The sequence below is a fragment of the Lycorma delicatula genome, chromosome 8, assembly GCF_047948215.1.
Source record: "Lycorma delicatula isolate Av1 chromosome 8, ASM4794821v1, whole genome shotgun sequence".
Classification (NCBI taxonomy): domain Eukaryota; kingdom Metazoa; phylum Arthropoda; class Insecta; order Hemiptera; family Fulgoridae; genus Lycorma; species Lycorma delicatula.
The window spans coordinates 101119990-101140613 of NC_134462.1; the positions used below are offsets into that span (position 1 = coordinate 101119990).

Here is a 20624-nt window from a genome sequence, read left to right on the forward strand (position 1 = left end):
TTATAATTTCTTTAAAAAAGTATTAATTTAGATTTTTACATAGATTTTCCCAACACCTCTTAAACTTATATAACCTATTCCTTTTCTTCTAATAGTACTGACCGATATTAATGTAGATGATATACTAACATCCTGACCCCTGTTCTAGTAATCACACTACCCTCTCCGTTCCTAGCCCTGATAGGCTTTACTGGAGGCTGTCTTATAAACCCTCTAACTCTGATTACATATTACAGTCATCAGTCTGGCCTCCAGAAGGATGTCACAGATGCAAATGCCTTGGTAGATACTTGCATCAGTGTTTTAACTCAACTTTGCTACTGCCTCTAAATGATATACTGTACACTGGACATGTCGACTCCATAACTATTGCCTTGTCATATGCAGAGGTATACTGTGACTTATGGTTTACAATAGTAGCCACCAGGAGTGCATGCCGATAAGAGAAAGTTTTCTTCTCTCATCTCATATATTACGGGATAAACCATACATAAGTAGGCTTGTAGGAAAATCAGTTGTTACAACACAGTTTATACTTGTTGGTACTTGACTGGTGTACTCATCATAACTTGAGCAGTTCTTTTCTCAGTATAACTAACTTGAGCCGGCCTGAAAGGTCTGTTGCATATGATCTGAATAAATCAAAAACCTTTAGATATTCATAATAGCCAGTGTTAAGGTGCTCCAGTTCACCAGTTTAGCTGAAGACTCCTCCATTCATTGGCTAGCATGAGGCTAATCAGCCACTTCAGAATCAGGTGAGACAATCAGGAGAATGTAAAATAATATTGTGAAGGAAAGTGGGAGGACCTTGATTTCTATGGGAGTTTGGTAACTCATAAGCACTACGCAAAGATCAGTCTTATCAAACTGGGATCAATTGAAGTAGTCTTAACTGAGGCAGTTGCATCCATTTTGTAAAGTTAGATGAGTCAAGTTCAACCTCTGGCAAAAACTCCAGCAATTGCCCAGGAAAGAATCCTCTCACCCACTCCAGAATTAATTTCCCATCTAAAAATTTCCCATAATTGCATTTCTTATATCTCTTTGAACCCACACACCTACTTGGCTGTTATTCAACTTTCCTAAGGGATAAAATCTTTAAATGCTTATAAAAGTGTAATAATATGAAAATAAAAATGAGTATTTATTTGGAAATAGAACTCAGTAGCCCTACAAACCAGCTACTCAGCCTGATCTTAGATTGTATTTCATCAATCTTTCTTTGTCATCTATAGATATGTCATAATTTAAATTTATTATTTTATCAGATGATACATACTGCCTCATAGATATTTAATATCTTATTAGATATAATGTAAATTAAATTTAAATAATATATTATTAATATAAAAAAGTGGGAAAAATAAAATAAAATTGTGCAAAAAAATATAAAAAAATTTTATATAAATATAAAATTGTGCAACTTTACTGATATAGTTTCCATAACAACTGAAATTGTTTAAAATAAATTACATAACAAAACTTTCTTGTCACATGGGATATAGTTTCAATTAAAGTGAATCACCTTCATGTCAAAATGTTTTCTATTTATTTGATGGAAAAAAAATTATAGCAGCGTTTTAGCACTTTAAAAAATAAATCAATTTTGCATTGTTCAAAATCAGATTCACTGGTTAAAAACACTTTTTGAAGGATTATTTTAAATCATTTTTTTTTCATAATTTTGAATATCTACAATTCTGTTATGTATCACTGGAGCTGCAGTTAATTCGGATCCACCGGCTGAAATGCTGCGCAGAGTGCAGCATTTCAACTGGTATTCATCAGGTAGAGCGCAAACTCAATCTATGAATAAAGAAATGGTTTCTATCTGCTGAATATCCTTTTATGACAATTACACTATCAGAAGAGGGAATAATAATTTTTTATCATTTACTATAATGTTCAACGTATTTAGAAGCTGAATTTTTTTAATTTGTTTTTAATCCTTAAGTACAAAATTTTGTTGCACTCATCAACAAAGTAATAATCACAAAATTTTTCTAAGTCAGTTGATTACTTAGAGAAGTCATAATATGGTAGAAAATAGGTCTAATAGTTTTCTACAATTAGTAATCATCAATTAAAATTCTTAAATTTACTACTTAAGAAAAGTATTAAATTATAAAATGAATGATGATGCTTTAAGAAAAATCCCAAGATTTTGCTTAAATAATCATTAATTGTCTTCTTTCTTACAATTCAGTAATACCTTATTTAGTGTGGATCTTATCATAATTAAATTATTAGGACAGGAAAATCATTTGACTATTCTTTTGTGCATCAATTGATTTTGCTATATTTTTATAATTATTACTAAAATGAGGGGGCTGACTGGTATTCCATTTCTGTGATAACCTTTAATTCTCTGTACTCTTTGGGTGTTGCAAAAGAAGAAAGAATTCTGAGAGTTGATTAAACACCATTTTAGGTTTGATTAGTTGATAGTAAAGATAGTTATGAGTTTAATTGTGAATATTTTTACTGTGATCATAATTATTAATAAAAACAAAATAATAAACAGTTCTCAGTACTTTCAGACTGAGATTGAAATTTTTAACATAAAATAGAATATGTTAATGATGTCTTCTTTTGTGTATGTGTCCAATTAATAACCTGTAATGATGCTTAAATGTTGTCTAGCCACACTAAAATTTAATTTAAAAAAGGATGATAGAAATAATCTTTTAACGATATCTTTTTCTATCAAAGCTTTTCTTTTCATTAGAATTTTTCATACTGGACTTCTTTCCTCTATTAATAGTACACTCAGCAGCAAAAAGAAATAAGAAAAAACTAGTTTATGAATGCTTCTTAATCACAAATGCAATAAAATAAAAAGAATACAATCTTTAAAACTACACTTTTATAAAATAAAGCAGAATAAAGCATTTTTTAAATTTCATACAATAAAGCAACATAAGCACAGTATCTAAAAAATAACTTTGTAATTATTAGTCGTAAATAAGCATGATGAAATAATATTTTTAAAATCATAATTCTAAAAATTTGTTGTTACGCAAAGTGACATGCAAAAAGAGTATCCTATTGTATAAATTACATTACTTAAGAATAACATTCATGTAAAGCGAGTACTGTATGTAGAATTTTGAAAAAAGTAATTGAAGGCAAACAATAATTCTCACTCATATTCACACACATTAAAAAAAACTACAATGTAATATAAAATATTCATACAACATATAGCACAAAGAGTATTATAAGCTATGTAATATATGTATACATACAGATTATCAAACTTATTTTGTATTTATATAGATGCAAAAATATTATTAATACAAGTAAAACATATTCTATTAATGTATTAGTCTTTTAAAATTATTATTATCAATTTGTAAGCAGTAATAGCATAATTTGGGTGATGGTGAATGAAAGAAATTTGGTTAATTATAGAGTACAGCAAGATGATAAATCTGGTATGAAAAATGGAAATAGGTTTGAATGAAATATTTAAGATGTTTGGTGAAAGATAGAGTGAAAGCAAAGATGGAAGAAAGGCAGATTTTCTGTATGTGTGTGAAAGAAGAGAGAATAGATAGAAGAAATAGAAGAAAGTAGAAAGAAGAGAGAAAGAGAGAGAGAGAGAGGAAGGACATTGCCTTACGTTGGTACTAGGGAATGACCTTCCGTTGGCCGTGTGCTGTGTTGTTAGCTGTCTTACCATGCCGGAGCCTAACTGCTGAAGTAGGCCTGAGCCCTGTGAACTAGACAGACATGCTGAAGGCCTCCTTGACCGTATACTGTTCATACTTGAACTGAGAAGAAATGGTACACTGCTACTCGTGTTGGGCATGCTCCCGCCCTGTAAAAAACATAAGTTTATTATAACTCTTGTAATAAATATAACTAATCTATTTAATCTAAATAATATTAGAGATACTAGAAACTATTTTTTAAGCATTTGTCTATTATGCATTCATAAGCAATAAATTACCAACAAATGATAAAAATATAAACCATTATTCTTTAATTAAATACAATTATTGCTACTAAATTAGATTATAAGAAAATGTAATTTTTTATCCAGGGCTTACCACTATAAAAATATCTAATAATAACTAAAACATTCATAATGATATTTCTTAATTGTTTAATATAAGATAACTGAATTGCTGTAATGAATGTACTAAATGCCAAAACATAGATTATCCCAAGATATAAAAAACAATTAGACAAATTTTATGTAAATCAGCACAAATAAAAAACTAAGTAATGCATATAACCATGATTAATCATGGCTGTGAGATAAAAACCACTATATCAAGACATGTCTGACCTAACCTAACTAATTAAATCGCAAGATGAACAAAATTTTGCAATATTAACGATTATTTTATTCTGTAATATTTTATGTAGCTTTATTTATCCAGTAAGAGAATAAAATGATATTCTGCTTTTCACTTTAAAAAAATCTTTAATGCTACTGACCAAAGTCATTAGTTGATAATGAATACCAACAATATGCAGTGAATCTGCACTTAGCACTCGATATGATTACTCGGGGATGTATGAAAACTGCTTTATTATATTTATTTTTTGGTGTTGGGATTTTATCTCAATTAATACATCCCAGATGCTAAATTCTGCAGCATTCCTGAGGATTGTGGAACCCTCAGTTGTGAAGAATGCAGTTTACTATCTTTTTTCCTGTTTAGCCTCCGGTAACTACCGTTTAGATAATACTTCAGAGGATGAGTGAAGATGATATGTATGAGTGTGAATGAAGTGTAGTCTTGTAGTCTTGTACATTCTCAGTTCGACCATACCTGAGATGTGTGGTTAATTGAAACCCAATTTTTTGTGTGAAAATTGGAAAAAGTGCCATTTTTACGTTAATTATGCATTTCATTGCTTTAATAAGTCTTTACTAATAAACCTGTACTTATTTATCACAAAAGTTTAATATGACTTAGCCTAACTATTTTATTAACATAACTGAAATTTCAATATTTTATATGTTAATAATTCTCTGTAATTATCTTTTATTCAGTTATATTTGATGTACAAATATTTGAATATTTATAATATGCATTTCAACTTGAAATAAAATAGTTAATATTTTATATTATAATATTCATAATTTAATATACATTTACAGGTAAAAATATATTTGTAGAAAGTCGTGGTGAGGAAAAGCTTTATTGTCTTAGGGACTCATTTATTATTTGTGTAATTATATGTGAGTTGATTTTCCTTTAAACACTTTTAATGGTCTTCAAATGGTTATTACTGAGCAGCTATCTTTTTTAGCTGGCTCTTGTTATAAATAGATCTATCTCCCTGTGAGTAGGTGTCACATTAACATTGTAAGAACTTGGGAGTGTACTTGAACATACATGGATTATTCATTATGATTACAGAAGATAGTTCTTAACTTTTTCAAGGTATTTTACAACTGTAAATATGGAGAACTAAAATAAAAATTAATTATAGTCAAAAAGCAAAATTTTAATTATTTATATTTATTGTCACACGATTAAAACTTGAACAAGTATTTGAAGAATTTAAAAATTGCATTAATTAGTCAATTATTAAATTGCTATTAAAAATTGAAATTGTAAACAGCATTACTTGAAATTATATTCTTGATAGATATTTTATTTTGATATTTACATATTCTCACCATTAGGATTAGATTTAAAACAAAATTTATTTAAAAAAAAAAATTAGAAGACAGGAACAATTAACCCAAACCAACAGTTGAAGTTCGCAGGAATATGGAACATTTTAATTTGCACAGTGGATTCACTGCCTGTTGATAATGCATTAACATTTCTTGGTTTATTAGAACAATTTTAATTTCCCTAGAAACTGGTATCACTCTTGAATTGCTTATCAATTTTTAATAAATTTACCGATCGATCTGTACTAGCCAAAACTGAAACTTACAGTATGCTATAGCAATTTTAAAAATTTACTGAGGAGTTATTGCCCTACCATACTTTTTTCTACTTTCTTGCTTGAAATTTATTTTATTAAATATTAAGAGAACATAATCTGATTTTCATAAAAAATTTTGTCTGAAACATTTTTCAATACAATTCAAAACATAATTAATTTCTTATTAGATGATTTATATTTCCTCCCTCTGTGATCACACTCTTAATTTTTTCTTTGTTTACTGCTGCTTTCAAAAATTTTGTTAATGTAACTCACAGTAATATAAAATATTTGTAAATATCAAAATAAAACATGAAGGAAATATCATTTGTAAAATAAGAGTGGGTTATTCAAACTTAAAATGATTCGATGATATTTAAGTAGTTTTTTTAATACTTATTCTATAAAAGTGCTATAAAATGGAAAATAAATAATTGTTAAATTTATAAATTAATTCTAAAAATTTATACTTCAAAAATTTATACAATAAAATTCAACATACTTTTCTTAATACAATATTGAAAATATATAAAAATCTAACTTTTATTTACTAACTACAGTATGTATATTATTTACAATATAAACTAATTGTAATATAGTAATAGTAATAATTATATAAATAGTGCTTTTAATACTACTGACATGCACTCAAACTTTTAGCAGTGCATGACTATAAACATGTGATATTTAAGTAAAGATTTATTTATAAATGTAATCTCTAACAACATTCATATTTTAATATAACGTATTTATGTATTCATCATTAAACTGTAATATATAAAATATCAGACCGTCTACATTGCATTATATTCAGAGATCAGAACGATGAAATGAAATTACAATTTTATAAAAAACCTTTTCCAGAAAATATCACTGAGAAAGGGTCTGGATTACAGTCCTGAATATGTGTTATGAAAGTATATTTTCAAGAATTAAAGTAATAACTTCATGAAAAGTAATAACTTTTCATATTTGTTGAAGATTATATATTTCTATGTCGTGTACAAAAATGAAAGTTGCTGGTGCATAGTAAAAGTTGAAAAAAAAATTGTTACATAAATAGAAATTTTTAAATAATTCCTAAATATAAAAACCTTTGTAGTTCATGAAATAAAATTCTATTAAAATATAGATCAGTTACAAAAACGCTGATTAAAATATCATGAACATATTTTTATTTGTTTTACTAAATACGCTGTAAAAACAAAGAGCAATATTACGACTGTATTTAGATGAGTAAATGTAATACATAATAGTCGTACTGATAACCAATTCTCATGGAGTTCTAAACCACTCTTATTAAAAGGGGGTTTTCATGCTAACAATGGCTGTTAATGCTAGACTGACCAAAAAACTCAGTTTATGGTCTGCTGACAACCCACATGCTGTATATGAAATTCCACTGGAATTTTGCAGTTTTTAGTAAAAGAATAGTTGTACCAGTATTCTTTGAAGAAGCAATAAATTCTTCTCATTGAAGTGAAAATACTCACAGATTCATGGGAGAAAAAGGATGAAATTAATAATGTTTTGATTCAACAAGATGGTGTGATCATGCATACAGCCAGACAGACCATGAAGTTACTATAAGAGGTTTTTGGTGATCAAATGATTTCTAATGGCTTGAGTCCACCTCGTTCTATGGACTTAGCTCACTGGAGTTTTACTTCTGGGTTTATGCAATAAGTAAGTGTTTATCAAGGAAATCCTCATAACTTCCAGGATTTTCAAAATGCTATTTGTGATTTCACCAAGACTATTTCACTTAAACAACTTGTGAGAGTCTTTGAAAGGAAGAAGAAATGCATACAGATATGTCTGGATGTTCATGGGAACTATTTCCAACAACTAACTTAAGCTCAATATTACGTATTGTTGTACTAGTGCACAGCAGATCTACTTACTTTTCGAACACACTATATTTCTGCTGTTAGTTTCAGTAAATTAACTAGCTATCTAATTTTGTTTCTGATCAGTTTATTTAAAGTTGAAAGATTTCCTTTTACAAAATTAATACTATGTAGATGAGTTTTTAAATGATACTAAATTAATACACCTAAATTTTTTGTATTTTTGTTTAATATTTATAAATAATATAACAGATACTCTTCAATTGATGACTTCAAAGTTGTTACTTTATTAATTTTCTTCACATTATTTAATAAAATTATTATATTTCATGAAATTAACTGCAGCAGTTTATCTTTTATTATTAATTAGTTTTGTATTTTGTGGTGCTATTCTGTCCAAGGCTTTCCCATGGTTTTCTTTGATCCTTCTGAACAAATAGGTTAGTTCCTGTGTTATCTGTGGAGCAAGAGATCAATTCATTCCTTGGATGCTTACAAATGTATAATTATGTATTAGTCTGAATAAAACATTTATTTTATATCCTCTAAATGCTGATGTCTACCTTCATGGGTATTGAACAAATGATTGGGGCTTGTCTGGTATCAATTAAATCTTTTACTAGATCAATCTTTTGAGATGTCTCTTTATTCTGGTTTTATTCTGGAATATAGATCTATCTGATTAAAATATCAATATCACTTTAATCTCTCAATTTCAATTATGACAAGAATTTTGTTAATTCTGACTCATTTTATTGAATCACTGGTTGTTATTAAAAAATACAAATAAACTTATCAAGATTCTTCTAATTCCATTCATTAATATTTTAATGCTTTCCCTTCCATTTAACATCGTATCTGTCATCAAAGTTAATCAGTTTAATGATTTTAAATAAATTATTAAACATTTGAAATATTAGCAAGCTGAATGCTTGAAAATATTGTAAATCTTTCCGTCACCTTTAAAGACCTTTTGAATATGCACTTCTACCTACCGTTCAAACGTAACAAATAATTCCTTTACTTAGAATGTAATATTTATTATATTTCATATACTTATTACTGAACACAGCAGGACTTAAAGTGACATCATATTTATGTGACATTATCATGTGCAGCAAGAGCTTTTTAATTTACATATACAAAACTTTAGTACATATATACATATATGGTGTGTGTATCCTTGTAGATCTTCATATTTTGATAAGTTATTATTATTACTATTTGTTTGCAAATATTGATCAACTAAAATATAGTACTCTATAACAAAAATTAATACTAATTAATCTCATGCATTTTTACTTCTACTTAGCCTAAGAAAGCAAAGTTATTTCTATGATGAAGATGACATATGTGTAACAATGTTAACATGTTACATGAAAATGATGTATTTTGATCAATCACTCTAGTAAGAAGCTAGCTAATATTAGCAACAAATTTACTACTACTAAACTAAACTACATAGGCGAAACAGTGAACAAATAGCGATAGCAGCGAGGCTGTACTCACTATCATGCTCCGTGCAAGCTGGACAGAAAGAGACAACCGATCAGTATCAAAGCGATACATTCAAAATTCCCTCAATTACAGTAACTACATAATGATAATTACTAATAATTATTTTAATAGCATTTTTTATATAATTAATAGTGACTATGAAAAATAAGTTTTAATGATTTTTTTTTGCAGAAAATTCACAATAATTTAGTTTTTATTAATTAAATATGCATTAAGAAAACTGTTTTCATTTCTGTGTTATGTCATCAATAAGTACTTTATTTCAAACATAAAGAAGTTCAATAAAAAGTAAAGGGGCTTCTCATAAAAAAAAAGTAAAATGAATGTATTGCTGCGTAGTATTATGGAAATATTATCTACCCATTTGGTCGATTAGTAAGATGTATCTAGTTCAACTAAATTTACTTAACCATTAATGAAAAATTTATCTTCAAATATGCTTGTGTTATTTAGAATTAACTCTAATAAACAGTAAAATTACAAATGTAACAGTTGTTAAAAAAAAATTAATGTAGGATAGAAGAAAAACTCTTTATCATCTAGTTTAATGGTGAATACTAATTTTTCAATAAACTGGTCCTGTTTTGATTCCAAGCCAAGGAACAAAAATTTTTAAAATCATTTTTAACTATTAGTGTAAAGATTTAACATTTGGACTATTTGCTATTGTAAATATCTTCCGATATTTAATTTCCGACAGAATGTGCAGTTACAGAATCAGCATCCCAGCACTTTTATTTTGATATGCTGTGTCATAGAAGTAATTAAGTGAATTTTTAAAATACTAAAATGATCAGCTCTAAAATCGTTACTTGTCCTAGTTAGTATAGGACAAATATGGAAAATTTCCGAATAAATATTTAAATAATTTTAAAGCCACTGTGTCTCAAATGCAGTGGTTTTAAAAAAATACTTTGGGTGTGTGTGTGTGAATACTGGTTGTAGAAAGTAAGTGAGAAGGCTTGATAAGTTTAACATCTAATGTCAGCCCAATCAGTCATGAAGTTGTTTCCTTCCATATAGACAAATAATTGCTTCAAATAATGGTAACAGTTTTAAACTATGACTGATGACCCAAAATTATACTTTTTGAGTAAAATAGGGTACAGAAACATTTCAGCATCAATTATTAAAATACCTAACATTTACCTTTAGTAAATAAGGTGGATTAAAATAATTAATGTAAAGCCTTGTGCCTACTATGCAAAAAACATGTTGTATAAGTTGCTTTTAGAAGTAGTTTAAAAAAAATCTGTTACAAATTATGCCTTTTGTAACAAGTTTATTGTTTCTGAATATGGTTTTGAATGTTCAAGAGATGAACTAGCAGCAACAGTTTTAGTGAAATTGTTCAGAAATATATCCAAACAAAAGATTCTGGGGTCGACTGCCTATACAGTCAAGAAAATAGCAATTGAAACAGTTTCACTTGTACTGAACTTCTGGCACAAACACGAGATTAAAGAAGGATCAAGAATTCCCTTTCTTTAGCTCCTTTTGGAACTGAGGAGCTCAATCCCCAAATTCACTAACGAAAGCAATCCAATGCTTTTTGTTTTTGTCCTTAAAATAAACGTTTCTTGGATCTCAGAGAATTATTTTTTCTTGAATGGTTCAATAATTCATTTGGTTTTTTTGTGCACACTATAAAAAAATACAAAACAAAGAAATACACAAAACAGACAAAACTAAGTTTTTAGTTTATAGAAAACTAAGCGATCCGATCATGTTTAGTCTCTAGAATGATGGTGTAAGTTCAGAAAAAAACAGCTCATATTACAGATGGCGTGAGAGTTGTCTTGTATAAACATATTTGATCAATGTGGACAGATTTGCAACAAGTTATAAAACAGTGTTTCAAAACATCTTTTGACCTACACAGATTCCTTATAGATAACAAAAACTTGTAAAATACTAAAATTCTCTAGACAACAAGTTTTACAACCTTCTTCTTTCTCTTTCTTCAACTAGCTTTGACATTTGTAAACCATGTTTTGTTGTGTATTGTGTGGACTTGGCTCAAAAGTGCGATGTGTTTAAGAAATATTATTATTGTTTTTGTGTTGTGTGTGTGTATATATATTATTTTTTGTAAAATTTTCATTATAACTACTGATGATCATTACTTAGTTATTGCAGTATGAAATTAACTTCTTGATTTTTCCTTGTTTCAATAATAATTTAGCATTATTTTTAAAAATTATATTTTACAAGTATTAACAAACTATTCTCTGTAAATAAGTTGGATGTTTAAATTATAATCTAAAAACCCTTGTGGATAAGCTAGTTTTGAGAAAAGATATATCATTTTAACTACCAACAGAGGATTTATGTATACTTTGGAAGGTGACATTTTTATAACTGTTCAAAATTGACCAAGTAATTTAGGAATTGTTCATTCCTAGTATTTTAGCTAATTTTTGGTATATTATTCCAATACACTTGATAAGATAAGCTTCAATATTAGTCTATAAAAACATTTCAATAAATTTTCAAAGATTTCCATGAATCAAAAATTTTTCAATAATTTTGATGTACATGTTCTTTTTTTCTCAGTTTTACTACTATTTTATTTTATAATTACTACTTTTTGGGGGGATATTACCTGAAAGTAAAAATGGTAGTTAACTGATTTTCAATACATGATGACTGCTGTTCTAGAACAGCAGGTATTCACAGCTATTAAACGTGTTTTCAAAAAAAATGCAGGTAAATCATAAATTATGATTAGACTAGCATAAGTGAGAACATCAAGATAAGACTGTAGGAGAAAATGCAAAAAAAATTTGTCAAGCATCTAATATAGATTGTGTAAATCTTAAGAAAAAATTAAGTCAGTGAGTTCAGAAGATATTGGTAATTTGTCCTAAAAAAGTGTAAAATATAAATTTTTGAATTCATGATGGGATATGATTAAACTACGTTGACTGTATTACTTTTATTTTATTTTATTATAGTAGTACTTTTCATTTTGGGGTGAAAATCAAAAAAAGATTTTACTGGCTTGGGACTTCAAAGAAGCATAATTTTATCTTGTTTAGATTCATATAAAGTTTTTATTTTACTTTAAAATAAAGTTTACTGCAGTTAATTTAAACTTTTTAGAATAAAATGAAAACTCAACTGCTTTATTTCCCTCTTGAAATGTAGGTTTCCTTCTCAATATTATACTTGGATCTCAATCTGATAGTTTTCTTTACTTATTCTGTGGCGTTTGACTTCACTAGGTATCCATATTTAATCCATTGCATTAGAGAATTATCATTTTATGAAAGTAATGTTGATAGTATAATAGAAACTCTGCAAGAGTCACCATGGGCATATTCTGTATAACAAATCTAATCTTAATTTACAGTAATATGACTAATGATGAGAGAATTAATGAAAAGGATATTTCCAATTACCGATTAACAAAAAAGATGTCAAAGAAAGGTGGAATGTATACCTACAATAATGAACGTAATAAAGCTTAAGAAACCAAAATAAGTCAACTTACCTAAACTTAAATAAAACAAAATAAAAAACCAACTTCTTTACATTTTTATAAAATGTACAAAAAACCATTAATTACTTAGCATGTCAAGGGTAATTCTTAAGCTTGACCCTAGATAGTCATTAATGCCTAGACAGTTATTATAATGTTGACTACATATTTTTGATCAGTAATTAATTCAACAATTGGTTATTTCACAACCAGCTAAGATTGTCACATTATCTTATATAACAGCATTTATTTAATTAAATTAATAGCACTATTGAGTTCTTCAAACCGATTGTGTTTCTTTTTGTTTATTTTTAATAGTCACTATTGTTTTTTATAAATTAATAATTAATTATTATTAATGGATAATGTAATAAAGATTAATTAACTCTAATAATAATTTTTAATTAATTTGTTCCTTATGTTAATTATCTTTTGGAATGTAATGCTATAATATATTATTAAGGATGTTGAAACAAATAATTATTTATGCGATTCAAATAAACATTATAGATTTTATATAAAAATAAATTACTAAAAGTTATTCAGGGAAACAATTAAAATTGTATTAAATGTATTATAAATATTCTGTATAATCTATCTTTGACAGTGAAAACTTAATTTTATGTAACTAAATTAAAATAGAAATTAAAATAATAAAATCATTATAACAATTTAAATATCAGAAGATTCAATTTTATGCAATTTAAAAAAAAAAAATCAACTATAACTTTTTCAAAATTTAACTATAATAAGAATTATTCTATTACTTCAGTTAATATAAAGAAATATTAAATTTTATTATATGATTTACATATATTTTCAGATACTATTTTATTTTAAAGATGAGTAAATTATTTTTTTCAATTGTAAAAACTATCACTTTTTGGGACTGATTTTACTAACAAAAGTGTTTGGTTTTTCAGTAATTTTAATATTTATAAAATAATGTTTGATAAAAAAAATCAGATTTGAAAAAGTGATGTATTTATTTACTTCAATAGAAACCAGATAAAAAAATGATTTATGTAAACAAATAATATCTATCTGCATTCTAACACTTTTAATTTGTGACTATGACAACATTTACTTTTTAAATATAACATTACTTCTTTAAAACATTATTCAATGAAATGGAAGTATATGCAATTATAGGAAATATCTCACAAAAAATTAATTGTTTCAGGTAAAAAAAAAGGAAGTCTACAGTTAGTGCATCTTTGTCCATGTGGTGAACCATAGAACAATGTTCGGTATGAACATCTAAATTCTCCTCTGAAATAGGATTATTATTTTGATCAACTATTTTGTGTTATCTGTAGTAGATTTTGATATACATAATTTCTAATCATTTGAGACGATGGTCGAAAGGAGGTCATTCTTCTACAGTAAAATCAATAATTATATATAAATAATAATAATATATTACCATTATCTACTGCAGAATGGAATACATTAACTTGAGGTTTAGTATATCTCACGGTATTTATCACGTCTATCATGTTCATAAAAAATCTGAGATACAAGAAGCATTAACTTCTCTGCTTTCTTTGAGAGCAATTTTGTCACTATATTTTTATCATCATCTCATTTGAGTTGAACAGACTGAAGGGGCTGTGTAGTGATGAATATTATCTGTATTTTGGAAGGCTTTGGTGCTCAGATAATACCTAAATTAGAATTCAGATATTCTTTTACAGGTATCTGAAGGGAAGACTTCACATAAGGTTATGTCTCTTAAGTTGTTGAAACCCTCCAACTCACTGATAATGAAATTTGTTGATGTTTAAAAAATAATACTTTTTTATTTACACCAGATGTTAAATCCAGGTCTACTGAAAATAAAAACTGATGATAATAACTGATACATTGTGATAATACAGCAATTGAGAAGGTTAAGAAAGCTTGATTTATGCTCAACAGCATAATAACAATTAGTAGTATACATTTTTTTTGAAAGTGAAAAATTATGACTATCTCCAATTTTGTGTTGAACTTTGTTATTAAGCCAAAGAAGAATTATTTGAAAAAGGTAAAAATTCGAAATGCAAAAAATGAAGCTATTGTTGATCTCTGTGATAGAGTGCATTTCTGCCTTTAATCAGGAGGCTCTGGGTTCCAATCCTGGTCAGGCATGGCATTTTTCACATGCTATAAAAATTCATTATCATCCATCAAAGTAAATATTTTTGGGTGTCAGCTTGTTGTTGCTATTATATGTATAAATGACTAAATAAAATTAGTTTTTTAGAGATGAATATAAGAATAAATATTTTGGGTACATCTAGCAGAGTAATATCAGAAGTAGGATCCAACATAGTTATTACTGATATTAGTTTGTCATTTGGTGACAAATAGTGTTCATCATACTTGACTGTATAGAAGATTTGTAATTTATGAGTAATTGACAATAGTTCTTGCTCTTCTATAATCTAACTCATTGTTTTAAAGAATTTGGGTTTTGAATACATATATAACACTTACAAAGCATACAGTCTTATTGATCAGACCCTGCTTCATTTATTTATTTCCTATATCCAAACTTTAAAAACAGTGTGAAATGAAAACATTTTTTGAATGATGTAGTGATGATAGTGGAATTTTAGTGATCAGATACCAGAATTTTTTTTTTGAATGGGTTGAAATAGCTTGAGAAATGATGTGCTAATTGTGTTGAATTCATGTTGAATATGTAGCATATCAGATCATAGGTCTAGATCACTCCTTTCATGACTGAGTCAAGAATTTTTAAATAACCTATTGTACTACTTCTGCAGTAACATTTAAGTTTGTAACCGATTCATCTCAGAAGTAGCTAACATTATCGAATAAAGTTTGTTGCTGATCTATGCTTTACTGATCGATGATTTGTTGCTGATCTGAGCTTTACTGAAAAACCCATGCCTCCCTCTGTTAATGGTTCATAATTGCCTGGTGAAAGAAGTAAATGAAGATTAACTCCTTTTTAGCACTAGCATAAGGTAGCATTCTGAGAAAAAAATACTAATTTAAAAGAAATAATTTTTCTACATGAAAACAAAAAAATAATTAATTCTGAACAGTACAGTTTTGCTACCTCAACTGAGGTTGAAGTTGAGAAATAAAATTCTGAATTCACACAATGAATTCATTCAAAAGTTAGAGGATCAAAAGCCATTCTAAGGCAAAATGAGGTTTCAGGCAAAAGAGAACTTCTGTTTCAGGGAACTTGTAAGATAATATAATGGGAATTCTATGCTGCTCAGGACACCCTGAATATTGCCTGTCAGAAGCAATCAACTTAACTCATTTAAAAAATTAATAATATAATTATTTAAAATTACTAACAGATTATGTTTAAAGTTATTTGGAAGTAGTTCTTCCAAAGGCTTCTTTGAAGCAAATTAAAAGCACTTTCTTCTATAAAGTTATTCGCTGAAAGCAGGACTTAATGTTAATGTTGCCAGTCTTAAACTGATTAGAAAATTCCTTAGGAATGTGATGAAATAATGTTTTTGATTTATGTTGTGTATATTATTTTTCTTTTATGAAATTTAGTTTTTTTTGCAAATTTCAACTTGTTCAAGTATTTTGAGATGATGGAAGAGAACTTTGTGTAATATAATCATTTAATTTGAAAATTTGTCATAATTTTTTATTTTGCATGATGCATGAGTTATCACACATCACCACCTTATTTAGAGAATAATAAGAATTATTCATAGTATAACTTTTTTCCTCAAAAAAAAAAAAAAATAAATAAAAAAATAAAAATATATATGTGATTGAATTTTCTGATATTAATTTAAAACATTTCTTACTACAGTCAAGGTAAAAAAAGAGGGATTTTTCATCACATAAATTAGTTTGATCATTTGTAAAGCAATTTAAATGTGAATTTATATTTTATTTGTTTTAAGGAGAATATTACAACACAAAATCTGATACTTATTGGAAGTGAATGTATTGTTACAATTAAATGTAATGTCTGCTGATAAAAATGCAATAAAACAAAAAATAAAATATTTTCAAAAGAATATTTTATAAATTAATCTAGAGAAAAATGAAATCTTTCTAAAAAAAAAAGAATTACAATATTATGCTAATTATATAACGAACAATAAACTTAAATTTATTTAAAAGATTTTATTAGTTAAAAATAAAATAATATAATTAGCAATCTATTATTAAGTAAACAATAAAATAAACATTTTCCTATTATTACAACAGTAATAAAATGTAAGATTATTCTATAAAACACAAAATAGAATTAAATGTCTTAAAATAAGTAACATTAATTTAAACAGACAGTAACAATTAAGGTAAAGGTCACTCACTACACAAAATAATTAATTATTGTATCACATATAATTAATATTTAACAAAAAACTTAAATAATCTTTTTTATTTATTATTATATAAAACAAATTTTATGATAAAATAATGGTTTTATAAATATTAAAATAAATTTAAATGTTTAAACATAATTTAAATTAAACTAAAAAAAAATAAAACTTTTAAATTTATTTTTAAAAATTGATTTAAATTATAAATGAAAAAAATCCAGAATTAACAATAAAAATAATAACAAAGGATAATTATAATAAATAAATATAGTATTTAATGTGTAGTTAAGTCTTTATTTGCTATTTTTTTATAGGAATTTTTTATTTATTGATTCATGATAAAAAAACTAACAATAATAAATTTCATTTGTGTATAATTAATTTTTTGTATTTAGATATTTATATTTAACATTTTTTATAATTATCATCATGCAAATCTATTATTACAGTACATAACTAAAAACCAAAGAAAACAAAAAACAAAAAAAAAAAAATACAAAAAATTTTATTGTTACTATAATTTTTACATTATTTTTTACCACAAAAAATCAATCCATCCATTAAGTACAATTATTATAATCATAAAGCAACATAAAGTAATATATGTATTGGTTCAAATTTAAGCTGATATAACGTATAATAAAGTAAACATTTAATGAAAAGGCACCCTATAAAAATTAAAATAATAGTTAAAAAGAAAAAAATAAATTAATAAAATTAAAAACATGATAGTTATAACACATTTTAAAACACATACAACATAAAATGTTAGTATATATATAAATATATATAATTTTTTTTATTAAATTAGGAGAAGAATGAATGAAGATAAACATTTAGATTTAAGGTAAGTAAAAAGTTTAGCTGAAGTAGCAGTACACATAATGAAAGAGTGAGAGAGAGAGAGAGAGAGAGAGACAGACAGACAGAGAGAAAGATAGAGATAGAAAGTACGGCACACTCTCTGCAGTAAGGATTACGATATATATATAAATATATATATATATATATATGTAGCAAAACAGCTGTGCAAGGAGATAAGCTAAATTTCCTGTTTGGACCCTCATACATATATACAAATATGACGAGGAGGTTTATGACAGAAATAAAGGTTAAGGAATGAAAAGCACATGGTGCACAACGGCAAACATGATAAGACATTTTATTATTGGGACGTTTCGAATGACTTACATACGTTGATGGCACGGAGAGGGTACTGCCCTCACGAGAAACTGATCTGTAGTGGAAACCGCCCCCCTGTGTGGAAACATAACCCTGTAGTGCATGTTATATGTACAAATTTTGTAGAAGTTATTTAGTACCAGTAACAGTATTTGTAGTAGTAATAGTAGTAGTAGTAGTTGTAGTAATAGTAAAGTAGTAGTTGTGGTTGTAGTAGTAATAGTAGCAGTTGTACAGCAGCAGTAGTAGTAGTAGTAGTAGTAGTCATACTAGCAGTATATTAAGTATTACTAGTAATATTGTATGATGTTAAAACTGTAATGAAAAATTAAATGTCAATGCAAATAATTATTACGTTAATAATACTTGCTAATTTACGTCTCAAAAAAGTTGTACATTAACATAATAATCATAAAAGTATTATTACTAAAATGGTAATTGACACATATATTTATGTTATGTAAACAATTCATGTGAACTTTTCATATTTCTGTTTGAATTTATTTTATTTTAATAATGTTTTTTTTTTAAATAAAATATAAAAACTAAATAAATGAAAAAAAGTTAACTATGTTTGTGGAACTAAATAAAATAATTATAAATGCGTTTTAGGATATTGTGTTAATGAAAAATTATGATTTAGCAGTCATAATAAATATTGAATAAATAAGAGTGATTTTATAAAAATGTGTGTCTGAAAAACTGATTGTTTGTGAATTTATACCAGGTAAAGTTGTTTTATTCCTTTTGAAAAACCATGCCAGTAACTGCACTATTACTATTGCCTGTACTTTTACTTTTATACTGTTTATTTTTCCTACAAGTGATCACTTCACTAAAATGACCTACATAACAGAGAATAAGGTCAGTGGTACAACATCTCTGTGATCGCTGTAACAGCTACTTCAGAGAGGACTGAAATTAGTTTAAAAATATATATTTTTTCTCCCCAGTTTGTAGTTATATAATACCAGCGTATAATAATTTATTAGATGTAAAAAATTCTGAGGTATCTGCAAGATTGAACTAATGAGGAGATAGTCTCAGCTATGTAAAGAAGAATCAGTTTTAATATTTTATATACCAATAGGTTTTGTGTAGGAATTATTAGACAAAGTTCATGGGCACATTTGTACAATCTTTCATATCCTTAAGGGGGGGAAATGCCTTATGCTCTCTTAATAAAACTGTAAGGTTAATCAATAACAGAATTTTCTTTGATAAATTGAAGATCCAACATCTGATTTCTGAAATAGGGTTATGATTAGTTTATATTATATGCTAAGCTGTGCATTTTTTTGTTAACAAAAATACCACTTCACATTTCATTTTATTTAGTTTATGTTTCAATTTCTCTTTTCGTTAAAAGTAGACAGCCAATTAACAGAATTGGCATCATTCTCTCATTTACTAACTGTTTTATTTCTCTTTAAGGAAAAAAAAACCAGGGCAACTTTATAGCTGACCACAATACCAGTCATCAATTCAAAATCGTGATGTTCATCAGTGTCAGGGTTAAATATCTTTATGTTTAGAATATTATATATATATGTAATTTTTTATTTGCCACTTCTTGTACCAGCATGTCACTCATTCATGTAGATAATTTACCTAATGTTACTGTAAGTTTGATAGTTTATAAAGAGATTATTAATTAAGTGTGGTTTCTATTTGATGTTGATTATCTATTTGGTGCTTTTTAGATTTTGATATGTAATGTACTATATTTAAAAAAATTGAACAGTATTTAAATTGATTATAATATTCTTTATTTTATGGTAAAAGCTGTAAAATGTCTACCAATCATGAGTTTAATTTATGCTCTAGATCATAATGAATGATTTGAATGGTCATTGTTACTCACGATGTGTTCAAAGTGTATGCATGCATGTGTTTGATTTAAACTTTATTATTCACTTAGAATGTTGTTTTAGTGTGTATTTATATATTTTGTGTTACTTAAGTGTGTTTATTTTTTATCCTCTTTTTGATTTTAGCCAGCTGAAGGACAACAACATTTTTTGTTGTCTTGTGTTTTCCCATTTTTTTTATTTTTTTCTTAAAAGGTTTCTGCAAACCATCTTGGTTCCACTTCTTTATTTGCAAAGTGGTAGAATATTTTCTTTGTTAATATATTATTATTCATTCTATAGAGGTGTTCATAAAATTGCCATTTATTATTTTTAAATTCCAATTAATAATAATAATTTGCTCTCTATTATTTAGGTAAGATTTTCATTTTGTTAATGTTTGTTCATGGATGAAACAAATTATATTCACTGAAGCAAATCAAATGAACAGCAAAGTTAGTACTCCCAGCAGCAGCAGAATCTGAAGAAGTTTGATTCAAAGTGAAAACTAGCT

General features: G+C 26.7%; 1 protein-coding gene across 1 annotated transcript in view; it reads right to left on the reverse strand.

The window, feature by feature from the left end:
• Positions 1–530: 530 nt before the first annotated feature.
• bma (SCY1-like protein bma) overlaps positions 531–20624 on the reverse strand; it is an 823269-nt gene continuing 803175 nt past the window's right edge. Inside the window, exons 14-15 of the mRNA XM_075374176.1 lie at positions 3524–3826; positions 531–632 (exon numbers count right to left, since the gene is read on the reverse strand). Of these exons, the coding sequence (XP_075230291.1) occupies positions 531–632; positions 3524–3826 (405 nt within the window). The remainder of the gene's footprint in view (positions 633–3523; positions 3827–20624) is intronic.